Genomic DNA, 13,213 nt, shown 5'->3' with positions numbered 1-13,213 from the left:
TGATCTCTTCTCTGAACAGCTGACCTCTGAACAGCTGATCTACTCCCTGGACAGCTGATCTACTCTCTGAACAGCTGATCTACTCCCTGAACAGCTGATCTACTCCCTGAACAGCTGATCTACTCCCTGGACAGCTGATCTACTCCCTGAACAGCTGATCTCTGAACAGCTGATCTACTCCCTGAACAGCTGATTTACCCTCTGAACAGCTGATCTACTCCCTGGACAGCTGATCTACTCTCTGAACAGCTGATCTACTCCCTGAACAGCTGATCTACTCCCTGAACAGCTGATCTCTGAACAGCTGATCTACTCCCTGAACAGCTGATTTACCCTCTGAACAGCTGATCTACTCCCTGAACAGCTGATCTACTCCCTGAACAGCTGATCTCTGAACAGCTGATCTACTCTCTGAACAGCTGATCTACTCCCTGAACAGCTGATTTACCCTCTGAACAGCTGATCTACTCCCTGAACAGCTGATCTACTCTCTGAACAGCTGATCTACTCTCTGAACAGCTGATCTACTCTCTGAACAGCTGATCTACTCCCTGAACAGCTGATCTCTGAACAGCTGATCTCTGAACAGCTGATCTACTCCCTGAACAGCTGATCTACTCCCTGAACAGCTGATCTACTCCCTGAACAGCTGATCTCTGAACAGCTGATCTACTCTCTGAACAGCGATCTACTCCCTGAACAGCTGATCTACTCTCTGAACAGCTGATCTACTCCCTGAACAGCTGATCTACTCTCTGAACAGCTGATCTACTCTCTGAACAGCTGATCTACTCCCTGAACAGCTGATCTACTCCCTGAACAGCTGATCTACTCCCTGAACAGCTGATCTCTGAACAGCTGATCTACTCCCTGAACAGCTGATCTCTGAACAGCTGATCTACTCTCTGAACAGCGATCTACTCCCTGAACAGCTGATCTACTCTCTGAACAGCTGATCTACCCTCTGAACAGCTGATCTACTCCCTGAACAGCTGATCTACTCCCTGAACAGCTGCTCTCTGAACAGCTGATCTACTCCCTGAACAGCTGATTTACCCTCTGAACAGCTGATCTACTCCCTGAACAGCTGATCTACTCTCTGAACAGCTGATCTACTCCCTGAACAGCTGATCTACTCTCTGAACAGCTGATCTACCCTCTGAACAGCTGATCTACTCTCTGAACAGCTGATCTACTCCCTGAACAGCTGATCTACTCCCTGAACAGCTGATCTACTCTCTGAACAGCTGATCTACTCCCTGAACAGCTGATTTACTCCCTGAACAGCTGATCTACTCTCTGAACAGCTGATCTACTCCCTGAACAGCTGATCTACTCTCTGAACAGCTGATCTACTCCCTGAACAGCTGATCTACTCCCTGAACAGCTGATCTACTCCCTGAACAGCTGATCTCTGAACAGCTGATCTACTCTCTGAACAGCGATCTACTCCCTGAACAGCTGATCTACTCTCTGAACAGCTGATCTACCCTCTGAACAGCTGATCTACTCCCTGAACAGCTGATCTACTCCCTGAACAGCTGCTCTCTGAACAGCTGATCTACTCCCTGAACAGCTGATTTACCCTCTGAACAGCTGATCTACTCCCTGAACAGCTGATCTACTCTCTGAACAGCTGATCTACTCCCTGAACAGCTGATCTACCCTCTGAACAGCTGATCTACTCTCTGAACAGCTGATCTACTCCCTGAACAGCTGATCTACTCCCTGAACAGCTGCTCTCTGAACAGCTGATCTACTCCCTGAACAGCTGATTTACCCTCTGAACAGCTGATCTACTCCCTGAACAGCTGATCTACTCTCTGAACAGCTGATCTACTCCCTGAACAGCTGATCTACCCTCTGAACAGCTGATCTACTCTCTGAACAGCTGATCTACCCTCTGAACAGCTGATCTACTCTCTGAACAGCTGATCTACTCCCTGAACAGCTGATCTACTCCCTGAACAGCTGATCTACTCTCTGAACAGCTGATCTACTCCCTGAACAGCTGATCTACTCTCTGAACAGCTGATCTACTCCCTGAACAGCTGATCTACTCTCTGAACAGCTGATCTACCCTCTGAACAGCTGATCTCTGAACAGCTGATCTACTCCCTGAACAGCTGATCTACTCCCTGAACAGCTGATCTCTGAACAGCTGATCTACTCTCTGAACCAGTGGTTCCCAAACGGTGTGCCGCGGCACACTGGTGTGCCGTGAGGCGAGTCCAGGTGTGCCGTGGGATTTTGTGACAAACATACGTTATTATTGCAATATACAACTACACAAAAATAATTATTTTTTTATTTACTATATCAGTACTTTGTATGCACACATTTCATAATACAGAGGCAAACTCTATACTTAAAAACGATTATTTAAAAAAGAATCCTCACAGAACCCCGTATTCCGCTGTTAACGCAGTTGCGCAGGTGGGATTTATAAGACTGTGACACATCAAAGGCTGAAGGACAATATTAAAACTGAGAAACAAGCAAGCGGGAAAATGGAGCGCTTTCTTGTGCGGAGCAAACCAGCAACCACCAGTGTAGAGACTGCCGACAACCCACCACCGAAAGAGAAGAGGAAAAAAACTGTCAGCAGACAGTACCATGACAGTTATCTGTCTTATGGCTTCATTTGGACCGGGGATGTGAACAATCCTCAGCCCGAGTGCGTCGTCTGTCGGGAGAAGTTAGCTAATGCTAACATGGTTCCAAGCAAGCTGAAGAGGCACTTGGAAACCAAACATCCCGCCCATGTTCACAGTAACTTGGACTACTTCAGAAGAGCGCGGGATCTGAACCAGAGGCAGCAAGGACGTTTGTTGGATTCTGTGAAAGTGTCTGATAAGGCAATGGAGGCGAGTTACATGCTAGCGGAGCTCATTGCAAAGCAGAAGAAGCCTCACACAATAGCGGAGACACTCATCCTCCCTGCTTGCAAAATACTTGCAGGTGTCATGCTGGGTCCAGATGCCGCAAATGAGCTATCGAAAGTGCCGTCGTCTGATAATACGATCAAAAGAAGAATCGACGACATGTCCGAAGACATTGAGGAACATTTGGCAGAGAAACTGCAGGCGAGCGGCAGATTTTCCCTCCAAATAGATGAATCTACGGACATCAGTGGGGCTGCCCAACTTCTGGCAAACGTCAGATATGTTGATGCTGACTCCATCAAAGAGACATTTTTATTCTGCAAAGAAATGGAAAGCCACACCACGGGAGAGGAAATATTCAGGGTAACTAATGACTATTTTAAAGAGAACAGTCTGACCTGGAATATGTGCGTCGGTCTTTGCACAGATGGTGCGGCGAGCATGACGGGGAGAGTGAAAGGATTCATTGCTAAGGTGAGGGCACAAAACCCACATATCGTGACAAACCACTGCATTCTGCACCGAGAGGCATTGGTTGCCAAAACCATGCCCCCGGAGTTGACTGAGGTGCTGAATCAGGCCGTGCAGATGGTGAATTACATAAAATCAAGGCCCCTGAAATCTCGCCTCTTCTCCCAGCTGTGCGCCGAGATGGGAGCCGACCACCAAAGCCTGATCCTGCACACAGAGGTACGTTGGCTGTCACGGGGGAAAGTCCTATCCCGTCTTTATGAGCTTCGGGAACAGCTTTTGGAGTTTTCAGCTGAAAACGCTGTCCCACATAAAGACAAGCTCGCGGATGAGAGGTGGTGCGCCAGGCTGGCTTACCTCGCAGACATATTTGGGCATCTGAACGAGTTAAACGCCAAGCTTCAGGGAAGGAATGAAAACATTTTATCGTCCACAGATAAGATTCGGGGGTTTATGGGCAAACTTCTCCTGTGGCAGGAGGCTTTGGAGCAGGGCTCCATGGACATGTTCCCGCTGACATCAGGTGCGCCGCAGGCAGCTAAGGAGCGCGCTGTGTATGCGGAACACCTTCAGACCTTAACAGAGAGGTTTGAGCAGTATTTTCCACGTGTGGCTGACATCGAGGACTATGACTGGATCCAAGACCCATTCCACCAGGAATCCTCCACAGAGAAGCTCTCCATGAAAGAGAGAGAGGAGTGCGCAGAGCTCCGTGTGGACCGCACACTGAAACTCAAATTCAGTGAGCTCCCACTGGATCAGTTTTGGTTGGCTTCTGCATCGGAGTACCCAAGCATCTCCCACCACGCGATTGAGCAACTACTTCATTTTCCCACTACCTACCTGTGTGAGCTGGCGTTCTCTACTCTGACTTATATGAAGAACAACAGCAGGTCACGGCTGTCTGTTGAACAGGACTTGCGAGTTGCCCTCTCTTCAGTGCCACCGAGGATTAAAAAAATCTGCGCGCCCCGACAGGCACATGTATCCCATTAATCTGTAAATAGGCAAATTTTAAAATAGCACATGTTTCAATGCTGATTGGTGAAATGTTATATTCATAATTTGTAGTTCAGGACCATGTTTCCTTGCATTGACAGTTCTCTGTGCTGAGTTTCTGCTGAGTTTCCGTTGCCTCATTTTTAATTTTGTGACCTGTCTGGTTTAAATGAGTGTGTTGCTGCTTTGATGAAGCCTAATTTGCTAAAGTTTAATAAATTATATAATATATATATTATATATATATATATTTATATTTATAAATTAATTAAAAAAAAAATTCATTAATAAATATTTCATGAGTAATATAGTTGTCTTTGTCACATTTTATTTGCCATTAGTAAATAAGTATGCACATTTACAGATATTTTACATGATATGAGTGATAACACGTGTTATAAGGGCTATTTTAGGGTAGGTGTGCCTTGGGCCCAAAAAGTTTGGGAACCACTGCTCTGAACAGCTGATCTACCCTCTGAACAGCTGATCTCTGAACAGCTGATCTACTCTCTGAACAGCTGATCTACTCTCTGAACAGCTGATCTACTCTCTGAACAGCTGATCTCTGAACAGCTGATCTACTCTCTGAACAGCTGATCTCTGAACAGCTGATCTACTCTCTGAACAGCTGATCTCTGAACAGCTGATCTACTCTCTGAACAGCTGATCTCTGAACAGCTGATCTACTCTCTGAACAGCTGATCTCTGAACAGCTGATCTCTGAACAGCTGATCTACTCTCTGAACAGCTGATCTCTGAACAGCTGATCTACTCTCTGAACAGCTGATCTCTGAACAGCTGATCTACTCTCTGAACAGCTGATCTCTGAACAGCTGATCTACTCTCTGAACAGCTGATCTCTGAACAGCTGATCTCTGAACAGCTGATCTCTGAACAGCTGATCTCTGAACAGCTGATCATTACCTCTGGTTGTCTGAAGTCATCGACTCCGGAGCAGATCTTCTCCTTCAGAGAGCTGTTGGACTGTTTGATGCTCTGGATCTGATCAACGAGAGAGAGACAGGTGAGAGACAGACAGGTGAGAGTCAGACAGGTGAGAGTCAGACAGGTGAGAGTTATACAGGTGAGAGTCAGACAGGTGAGAGTTATACAGGTGAGAGTCAGACAGATGAGAAACAGGTGAGGGTTAGACAGATGAGAGACAGGTGAGTCAGACAGGTGAGAGTCAGACAGGTGAGAGACAGACAGGTGAGAGTCAGACAGGTGAGAGACAGACAGGTGAGAGTCAGAAAGGTGAGAGTTAGACAGGTGAGAGTCAGACAGGTGAGAGTTAGACAGGTGAGAGACAGACAGGTGAGAGACAGACAGGAGAGAGTCAGAAAGGTGAGAGTTAGACAGGTGAGAGACAGACAGGTGAGAGACAGACAGGTGAGAGTTATACAGGTGAGAGTCAGACAGGTGAGAGTTATACAGGTGAGAGTCAGACAGATGAGAAACAGGTGAGGGTTAGACAGATGAGAGACAGGTGAGTCAGACAGGTGAGAGTCAGACAGGTGAGAGACAGACAGGTGAGAGACAGACAGGAGAGAGTCAGAAAGGTGAGAGTTAGACAGGTGAGAGACAGACAGGTGAGAGTCAGACAGGTGAGAGTCAGACAGGTGAGAGTTATACAGGTGAGAGTCAGACAGGTGAGAGTTATACAGGTGAGAGTCAGACAGATGAGAAACAGGTGAGGGTTAGACAGATGAGAGACAGGTGAGTCAGACAGGTGAGAGTCAGACAGGTGAGAGACAGACAGGTGAGAGTCAGACAGGTGAGAGACAGACAGGTGAGAGTCAGAAAGGTGAGAGTTAGACAGGTGAGAGTCAGACAGGTGAGAGTTAGACAGGTGAGAGACAGACAGGTGAGAGACAGACAGGAGAGTCAGAAAGGTGAGAGTTAGACAGGTGAGAGACAGACAGGTGAGAGACAGAAAGGTGAGAGACAGACAGGAGAGAGTCAGAAAGGTGAGAGTTAGACAGGTGAGAGTCAGACAGGTGAGAGACAGACAGGTGAGAGACAGACAGGAGAGAGTCAGAAAGGTGAGAGTTAGACAGGTGAGAGTCAGACAGGTGAGAAACAGACAGGAGAGAGTCAGAAAGGTGAGAGTTAGACAGGTGAGAGTCAGACAGGTGAGAGACAGAAAGGTGAGAGTCAGACAGGTGAGAGACAGAAAGGTGAGAGTTAGACAGGTGAGAGACAGACAGGTGAGAGTTAGACAGGTGAGAGACAGACAGGTGAGAGACAGACAGGTGAGAGTCAGACAGGTGAGAGACAGACAGGTGAGAGACAGACAGGTGAGAGTCAGACAGGTGAGAGACAGACAGGTGAGAGACAGGTGAGAGTCAGACAGGTGAGAAACAGACAGGTGAGAGACAGACATTCAGTCAGACAGACAGGTACCTGTCTCTTGATGGAGACCAGCTGACAGTCCAGCTGTCTGAGGAGACCCTGAGGCGGCTGAGAGGACAGACAGACGACATCCTGCTGGTTCAGGAACATTCCTCTGGGGGGACGCTTCTTCATCCGCTGAGACGCCTTGCTGCCCACCTGAGGACAGACAGGTAGCAGACAGACAGGTTAATGCTGCCCACCTGAGGACAGGTAACAGACAGACAGGTAAACAGTGAGAAAGGTTCATTTTCCTCACCTTTAAACTAACTGCTGGTTTGACCTCTGACCTCTCTGATCCAGAACTCACCTGAAACAGTCAGTAAAGTCAGTTGACAGTCAGTAAACAGTCAGTAAACAGTAAACAGTCAGTAACATTAAACAGTCAGTAACCAGTCAGTAAAGTCCATAAACAGTCAGTAACCAGTCAGTAACCAGTCAGTAAAGTCAGTAAACAGTCAGTAACCAGTCAGTAAACAGTAAACAGACAGTAAACAGTCAGTAACATTAAACAGACAGTAAACAGTCAGTAACCAGTCAGTAAACAGTCAGTAACATTAAACAGTCAGTAAACAGTCAGTAAACAGTAAACAGTCAGTAACATTAAACAGTCAGTAACATTAAACAGTCAGTAACCAGTCAGTAAAGTCCATAAACAGTCAGTAACCAGTCAGTAAACAGTCAGTAAAGTCAGTAAACAGTCAGTAACCAGTCAGTAAACAGTAAACAGACAGTAAACAGTCAGTAACCAGTCAGTAAACAGTCAGTAACATTAAACAGTCAGTAACCAGTCAGTAAAGTCCGTAAACAGTCAGTAAACAGTCAGTAACCAGTCAGTAAAGTCAGTAAACAGTCAGTAACCAGTCAGTAACCAGTCAGTAAAGTCAGTAACCAGTCAGTAACCAGTCAGTAAAGTCAGTAACCAGTCAGTAACCAGTCAGTAAAGTCAGTAGACAGTCAGTAGACAGTCAGTAAACAGTAAACAGTCAGTAACCAGTCAGTAGACAGTCAGTAAACAGTCAATAAACAGTAAACAGACAGTAAACAGTCAGTAACATTAAACAGACAGTAAACAGTCAGTAACCAGTCAGTAAACAGTAAACAGTCAGTAACATTAAACAGTCAGTAAACAGTAAACAGTCAGTAACCAGTCAGTAACATTAAACAGACAGTAAACAGTCAGTAACCAGTCAGTAACATTAAACAGACAGTAAACAGTCAGTAAACAGTCAGTAACATTAAACCGTCAGTAAACAGTCAGTAAACAGTCAGTAAAATTAAACAGTCAGTAACATTAAACAGACAGTAAACAGTCAGTAAACAGTAACCACTCAGTAACCAGTCAGTAAACAGTCAGTAAAGTCAGTTAACAGTCAGTTAACAGTCAGTAACCAGTCAGTAAAGTCAGTATATGGTCAGTAAAGTCAGTAACCAGTCAGTAAACAGTCAGTAAACAGTCAGTAAAGTTAGTAGACAGTCAGTAAAGTCAGTAAAAAGTCAGTAACCAGCCAGTAAAGTCAGTAAACAGTCAGTAAACAGTCAGTAAAGTCAGTAAACAGTCAGTAAACAGTCAGTAAACAGTCAGTAAAGTCAGTAAACAGTCAGTAAAGTCAGTAAACAGTCAGTTAACAGTAAACAGAAGTGTACCTCCTTCTTGTCGTCTTTGTTTTGCTCGATTTCGCAAAACAAAAAAATTGAGTTTTGACTAAACTGTTTACTAAACAGTCAGTAAAGTCAGTAAACAGTCAGTAAACAGTAAGTCAAGTCAGTTAAAAGTAAACAGTCAGTAAACAGTAAACAGTCAGTAAACAGTCAGTAAATAGTCAGTTAACAGTAAACAGTCATTAAACAGTCAGTAAACAGTAAATAAATAGTCAGTTAACAGTAAACAGTCATTAAACAGTCAGTTAACAGTAAACAGTCAGTAAATAGTCAGTTAACAGTAAACAGTCAGTAAACAGTAAGTAAATAGTCAGTTAAAAGTAAACAGTCAGTAAACAGTCAGTAAACAGTCAGTAAATAGTAAACAGTCAGTAAACACTAAGTAAATAGTCAGTTAAAAGTAAACAGTCAGTAAACAGTCAGTTAACAGTAAACAGTCAGTAAATAGTCAGTTAACAGTAAACAGTCAGTAAAAAGTCAGTAAATAGTCAGTTAACAGTAAACAGTCAGTAAACAGTCAGTAAATAGTCAGTTAACAGTAAACAGTCAGTAAACAGTCAGTAAACAGTAAGTAAATAGTCAGTTAACAGTAAACAGTCAGTAAACAGTCAGTAAACACTAAGTAAATAGTCAGTTAAAAGTAAACAGTTAGTAAACAGTCAGTTAACAGTAAACAGTCAGTAAATAGTCAGTTAACAGTAAACAGTCAGTAAAAAGTCAGTAAATAGTCAGTTAACAGTAAACAGTCAGTAAACAGTCAGTAAATAGTCAGTTAACAGTAAACAGTCAGTAAACAGTCAGTAAACAGTAAGTAAATAGTCAGTTAACAGTAAACAGTCAGTAAACAGTAAGTAAATAGTCAGTTAACAGTAAACAGTCAGTAAACAGTAAGTAAATAGTCAGTTAACAGTAAACAGTCAGTAAACAGTCAGTAAATAGTCAGTTAACAGTAAACAGTCAGTAAACAGTCAGTAAATAGTCAGTTAACAGTAAACAGTCATTAAACAGTCAGTAAATAGTCAGTAAATAGTCAGTAAATAGTAAACAGTCAACAGAAGTGTACCTCCTTCTTGTCATCTTTGTTTTGCTCGATTTCGCAGTCGCTGGGAGGATTTTTGTCCTCAACTTCATTTTCACTGAAACATTTAAAAATAATCAGAAAACATCACAGCATCACATGACTGTTACAGATGTATACAATTATACCTGTTTCCTGTTGGTGTCATGTTACCTGGCGTGTTACCTTGCAAGTGTCATGTTATCTGGTGTGTTACCTGTGCAGGTGTCATGTTACCTGGTGTGTTACCTATACAGGTTTCATGTTACCTGGTGTGCTACCTGTGCAGGTGTCATGTTACCTGGTGTGTACCTGTGCAGGTGTCAAGTTACCTGGTGTGTTACCTGTACAGGTGTCATGTTACCTGGTGTTAACTGTACAGGTGTCATGTTACCTGGTGTTAACTGTACAGGTGTCATGTTACCTGGTGTGTTACCGGGTGTGCTACCTGTGCAGGTGTCATGTTACCTGGTGTGTTACAGGGTGTGCTACCTGGTGTGCTACCTGTGCAGGTGTCATGTTACCTGGTGTGTTACCTGGTGTGCTACCTGTGCAGGTGTCATGTTACCTGGTGTTAACTGTACAGGTGTCATGTTACCTGGTGTGTTACCGGGTGTGCTACCTGTGCAGGTGTCATGTTACCTGGTGTGTTACAGGGTGTGCTACCTGGTGTGCTACCTGTGCAGGTGTCATGTTACCTGGTGTGTTACCTGGTGTGCTACCTGTGCAGGTGTCATGTTACCTGGTGTGTTTCCTGGTTGGTTACCTGGTGTTAACTGTACAGGTGTCATGTTACCTGGTGTCTTACCGGGTGTGCTACCTATGCAGGTGTCATGTTACCTGGTGTGTTACCTGGTGTGTTACCTGGTGTGTTACCTGGTGTGTTACCTGGTGTGCTACCTGTGCAGGTGTCATGTTACCTGGTGTGTTACCTGTGCAGGTGTCATGTTACCTGGTGTGTTACCTGGTGTGTTACCTGGTGTGCTACCTGTGCAGGTGTCATGTTACCTGGTGTGTTACCTGGTGTGCTACCTGTGCAGGTGTCATGTTACCTGTGCAGGGGTCACGTTACATGGTGTGTTACCTGTGCAGGTCTCATGTTACCTGGTGTGTTACCTGTGCAGGTGTCATGTTACCTGGTGTGTTACCTGTGCAGGTGTCATGTTACCTGGTGTGTTACCTGTGCAGGTCTCATGTTACCTGGTGTGTTACCTGTGCAGGTGTCATGTTACCTGGTGTGTTACCTGTGCAGGTGTCATGTTACCTGGTGTGTTACCTGTGCAGGTCTCATGTTACCTGGTGTGTTACCTGTGCAGGTGTCATGTTACCTGGTGTGTTACCTGTGCAGATGTCATGTTACCTGGTGTGTTACCTGTGCAGATGTCATGTTACCTGGTGTGTTACCTGTGCAGGTGTCATGTTACCTGGTGTGTTACCTGTGCAGATGTCATGTTACCTGGTGTGTTACCTGTGCAGGTGTCATGTTACCTGGAGTGTTACCTGTGCAGGTCTCATGTTACCTGGTGTGTTACCTGTGCAGGTGTTAGCTCACCTGTCGTCTCTCTCTCTCTTGTTTTTTCGTGTATGTCGGTCCATCAGACTGGTTTTACTGCGACTTTTCTTCCAGGAGTAATAAAACCGAACCAGACTGGCCATGGTCTTATCAGGTAACTGAGGGAGAGCAGGAACACAGCATGACATCAGTGATAAGGGTCTCACTGGTTTAATCTAGTTGTGGTGTTTTGTTCTAACTGGTTTGGATGGTATGAACGGACTGGTACCATCTGCTGGATGCGGTGGAAGCTCTTCCCATGGAAACTGAAGGCCTGTTCAAACAGAACTCGGTCCTCCACCGTCCACTCGTCAGGAAACGGGGTGAAGTTGGGCAGATCTGCCAGAGACTTTTCTACGTTGTGTTTGTGCCAGAAGAGCATCCCCAGAGCCTGGACACAGGTACATCCATCACACACACACACACACACACACAGAACACATCTGCATACACACCTGACCTGAAGGGGGCAGCTGATCCTGACACACACACACACCTGAAGGATGCAGCTGATCCTGATCCATCACACAAATATTTTAAAGTTTACACACAAATTAAAGGTTCACCTGCTCCATGTTGTAGCCGTGTCTCTCTTTGGCGATGGCAATGTACTCGTCCACTGGAACAAAAAACACACCGATAACACACCTGGATCACACACCTGGAGCACACACCTGGAGCACACACACAGATCACACACACGCGGATCACACACACCCGGATCACACACACCTGGATCACACACCTGGAGCACACACCTGGAGCACACACGCGGATCACACACACCCGGATCACACACCTGGATCACACACCTGGATGACTTACGTTGAGTCTGGAGCAGAGCGCTGCTCGGGATCCACACCAACATGCCGAGGTTCTCTCTGTGGTGAGCCTCCTGCGCCACGTCTAAACACACACACAGTTTGTTTTTTTCCTTTGTGAGGTTTTAAACATCACTTGTGTAAATAAAGTAGAGAGAAGGGACTGCACTATAATTTCACATTTATTCATATATTGAGTTTCTCTGTAACTTCCTGTGAGTTCTCTCAAACTGGAGTAAAAACAGGAACACATCCAGTCAAACCTGCCACACACACACACACACACACACACACACACACACACACACACACACACACACCAGAAGAGACCTGGTCTTGTGTAATAACCACTAAAATGACATATAATATAATGTAATCTAATTAAATGAATAATAAGTCAGTCTGGACCAGAGTTCTGGTTCTGGACCTCGGGACACTCATCTGTACTTCAGAGGTGTTCGAGGCTACCTCTCCGCCCGCGGTCCACCGAGCCCGGTTTACTCTCTTACCCGTGTCAAAGTCCGGAACCACGGCCTGGTACTGCGTCCCGACCCGCATCCCCCCTCCACCTGCACACAGAAACACACGGTGGTGCTCAGAGTACACACAGTACTACACACAGTACCACGCACAGTACTACACACAGTACTAGTGTTCGAGGCTACCCACCATGCTCCTCGTCGCTGCTGGACCCGGAGCCTTCTTCTTCCCAGCAGCTGCTGGTGGTTCCATTCCCGGACAGGCTCTTCCCGGCGGGGAGGCCCGCTGCCCCGGGGCCGCTGCCGCCGGCCCGGCCTCTCCTCTTCCCCTCCGGGTTCCTCTCCAGCATCGCCGGCATCAGGAGAACCGAGGCTAACAGCTAGTTGCTAACTCAGGCTAACAGTTAGCTTAGCTGCTAAAAGCTAACAGCTAAAGAGCCGAGAGATGCTAACACTCTGAACCCGAGAGACTGACGCTGCACACCGGGGACAGAGTTCCGGAACCAGCCGGACAGAACCGGACCGACACACAACTCAACACACACACACACGGCCGGTCAATAAAGTGAAGAGAAAAACACACTGCAACTGATCAGCTGAGTGTGTTCCTGGGTGTGTGTTGTTCCTGTGTGTGTGTGTGTGTGTGTCTGTGTGTGTGTGTGTTAAAACTTCCTGAGTTTACATCTAGGATCTAAAGTGAATGTGTTTGATACACAGAGTTTAAGAAGGTCAAGGATTAATAACAGACAATGAATACAGGAAGAGGAAATACAAATACTTTAAATAATAACTGATTAATATTCTAATATACAGGAAGTACAGGGAGTACAGTGAGTACAGAGTACAGGGAGTACAGGGAGTACAGAGTACAGGGAATACAGAGAGTACAGAGTACA

At 45.6% G+C, this 13,213-nt stretch overlaps 1 protein-coding gene across 3 annotated transcripts in view; it reads right to left on the bottom strand.

Moving 5' to 3' along the window:
• The window catches only part of rcor1 (REST corepressor 1), a 15,628-nt gene extending 2,650 nt beyond the window's left edge, over window positions 1–12,978 (bottom strand). Inside the window, exons 1-10 of one of the 3 annotated variants that reach the window (XM_079693344.1) lie at window positions 12,508–12,978; window positions 12,348–12,407; window positions 11,843–11,923; window positions 11,584–11,636; window positions 11,247–11,408; window positions 11,018–11,136; window positions 9,472–9,544; window positions 7,006–7,056; window positions 6,759–6,905; window positions 5,280–5,357 (exon numbers count right to left, since the gene is read on the bottom strand). In XM_079693344.1, coding sequence (XP_079549470.1) covers window positions 5,280–5,357; window positions 6,759–6,905; window positions 7,006–7,056; window positions 9,472–9,544; window positions 11,018–11,136; window positions 11,247–11,408; window positions 11,584–11,636; window positions 11,843–11,923; window positions 12,348–12,407; window positions 12,508–12,676 — 993 coding nt within the window. In that variant the 5' untranslated portion in view covers window positions 12,677–12,978. Of the gene's footprint in view, window positions 1–5,279; window positions 5,358–6,758; window positions 6,906–7,005; window positions 7,057–9,471; window positions 9,545–11,017; window positions 11,137–11,246; window positions 11,461–11,583; window positions 11,637–11,829; window positions 11,924–12,347; window positions 12,408–12,507 lie in introns of all 3 variants that reach the window. The other 2 variants (XM_079693345.1, XM_079693346.1) reach the window with 2 other exon arrangements.
• Between the last annotated feature and the right edge of the window lie 235 nt (window positions 12,979–13,213).

This window comes from Notothenia rossii (assembly GCF_949606895.1).
Source record: "Notothenia rossii genome assembly, chromosome: 7".
NCBI classification, from domain to species: domain Eukaryota; kingdom Metazoa; phylum Chordata; class Actinopteri; order Perciformes; family Nototheniidae; genus Notothenia; species Notothenia rossii.
This window is presented reverse-complemented; position numbering and strand designations above follow the sequence as displayed.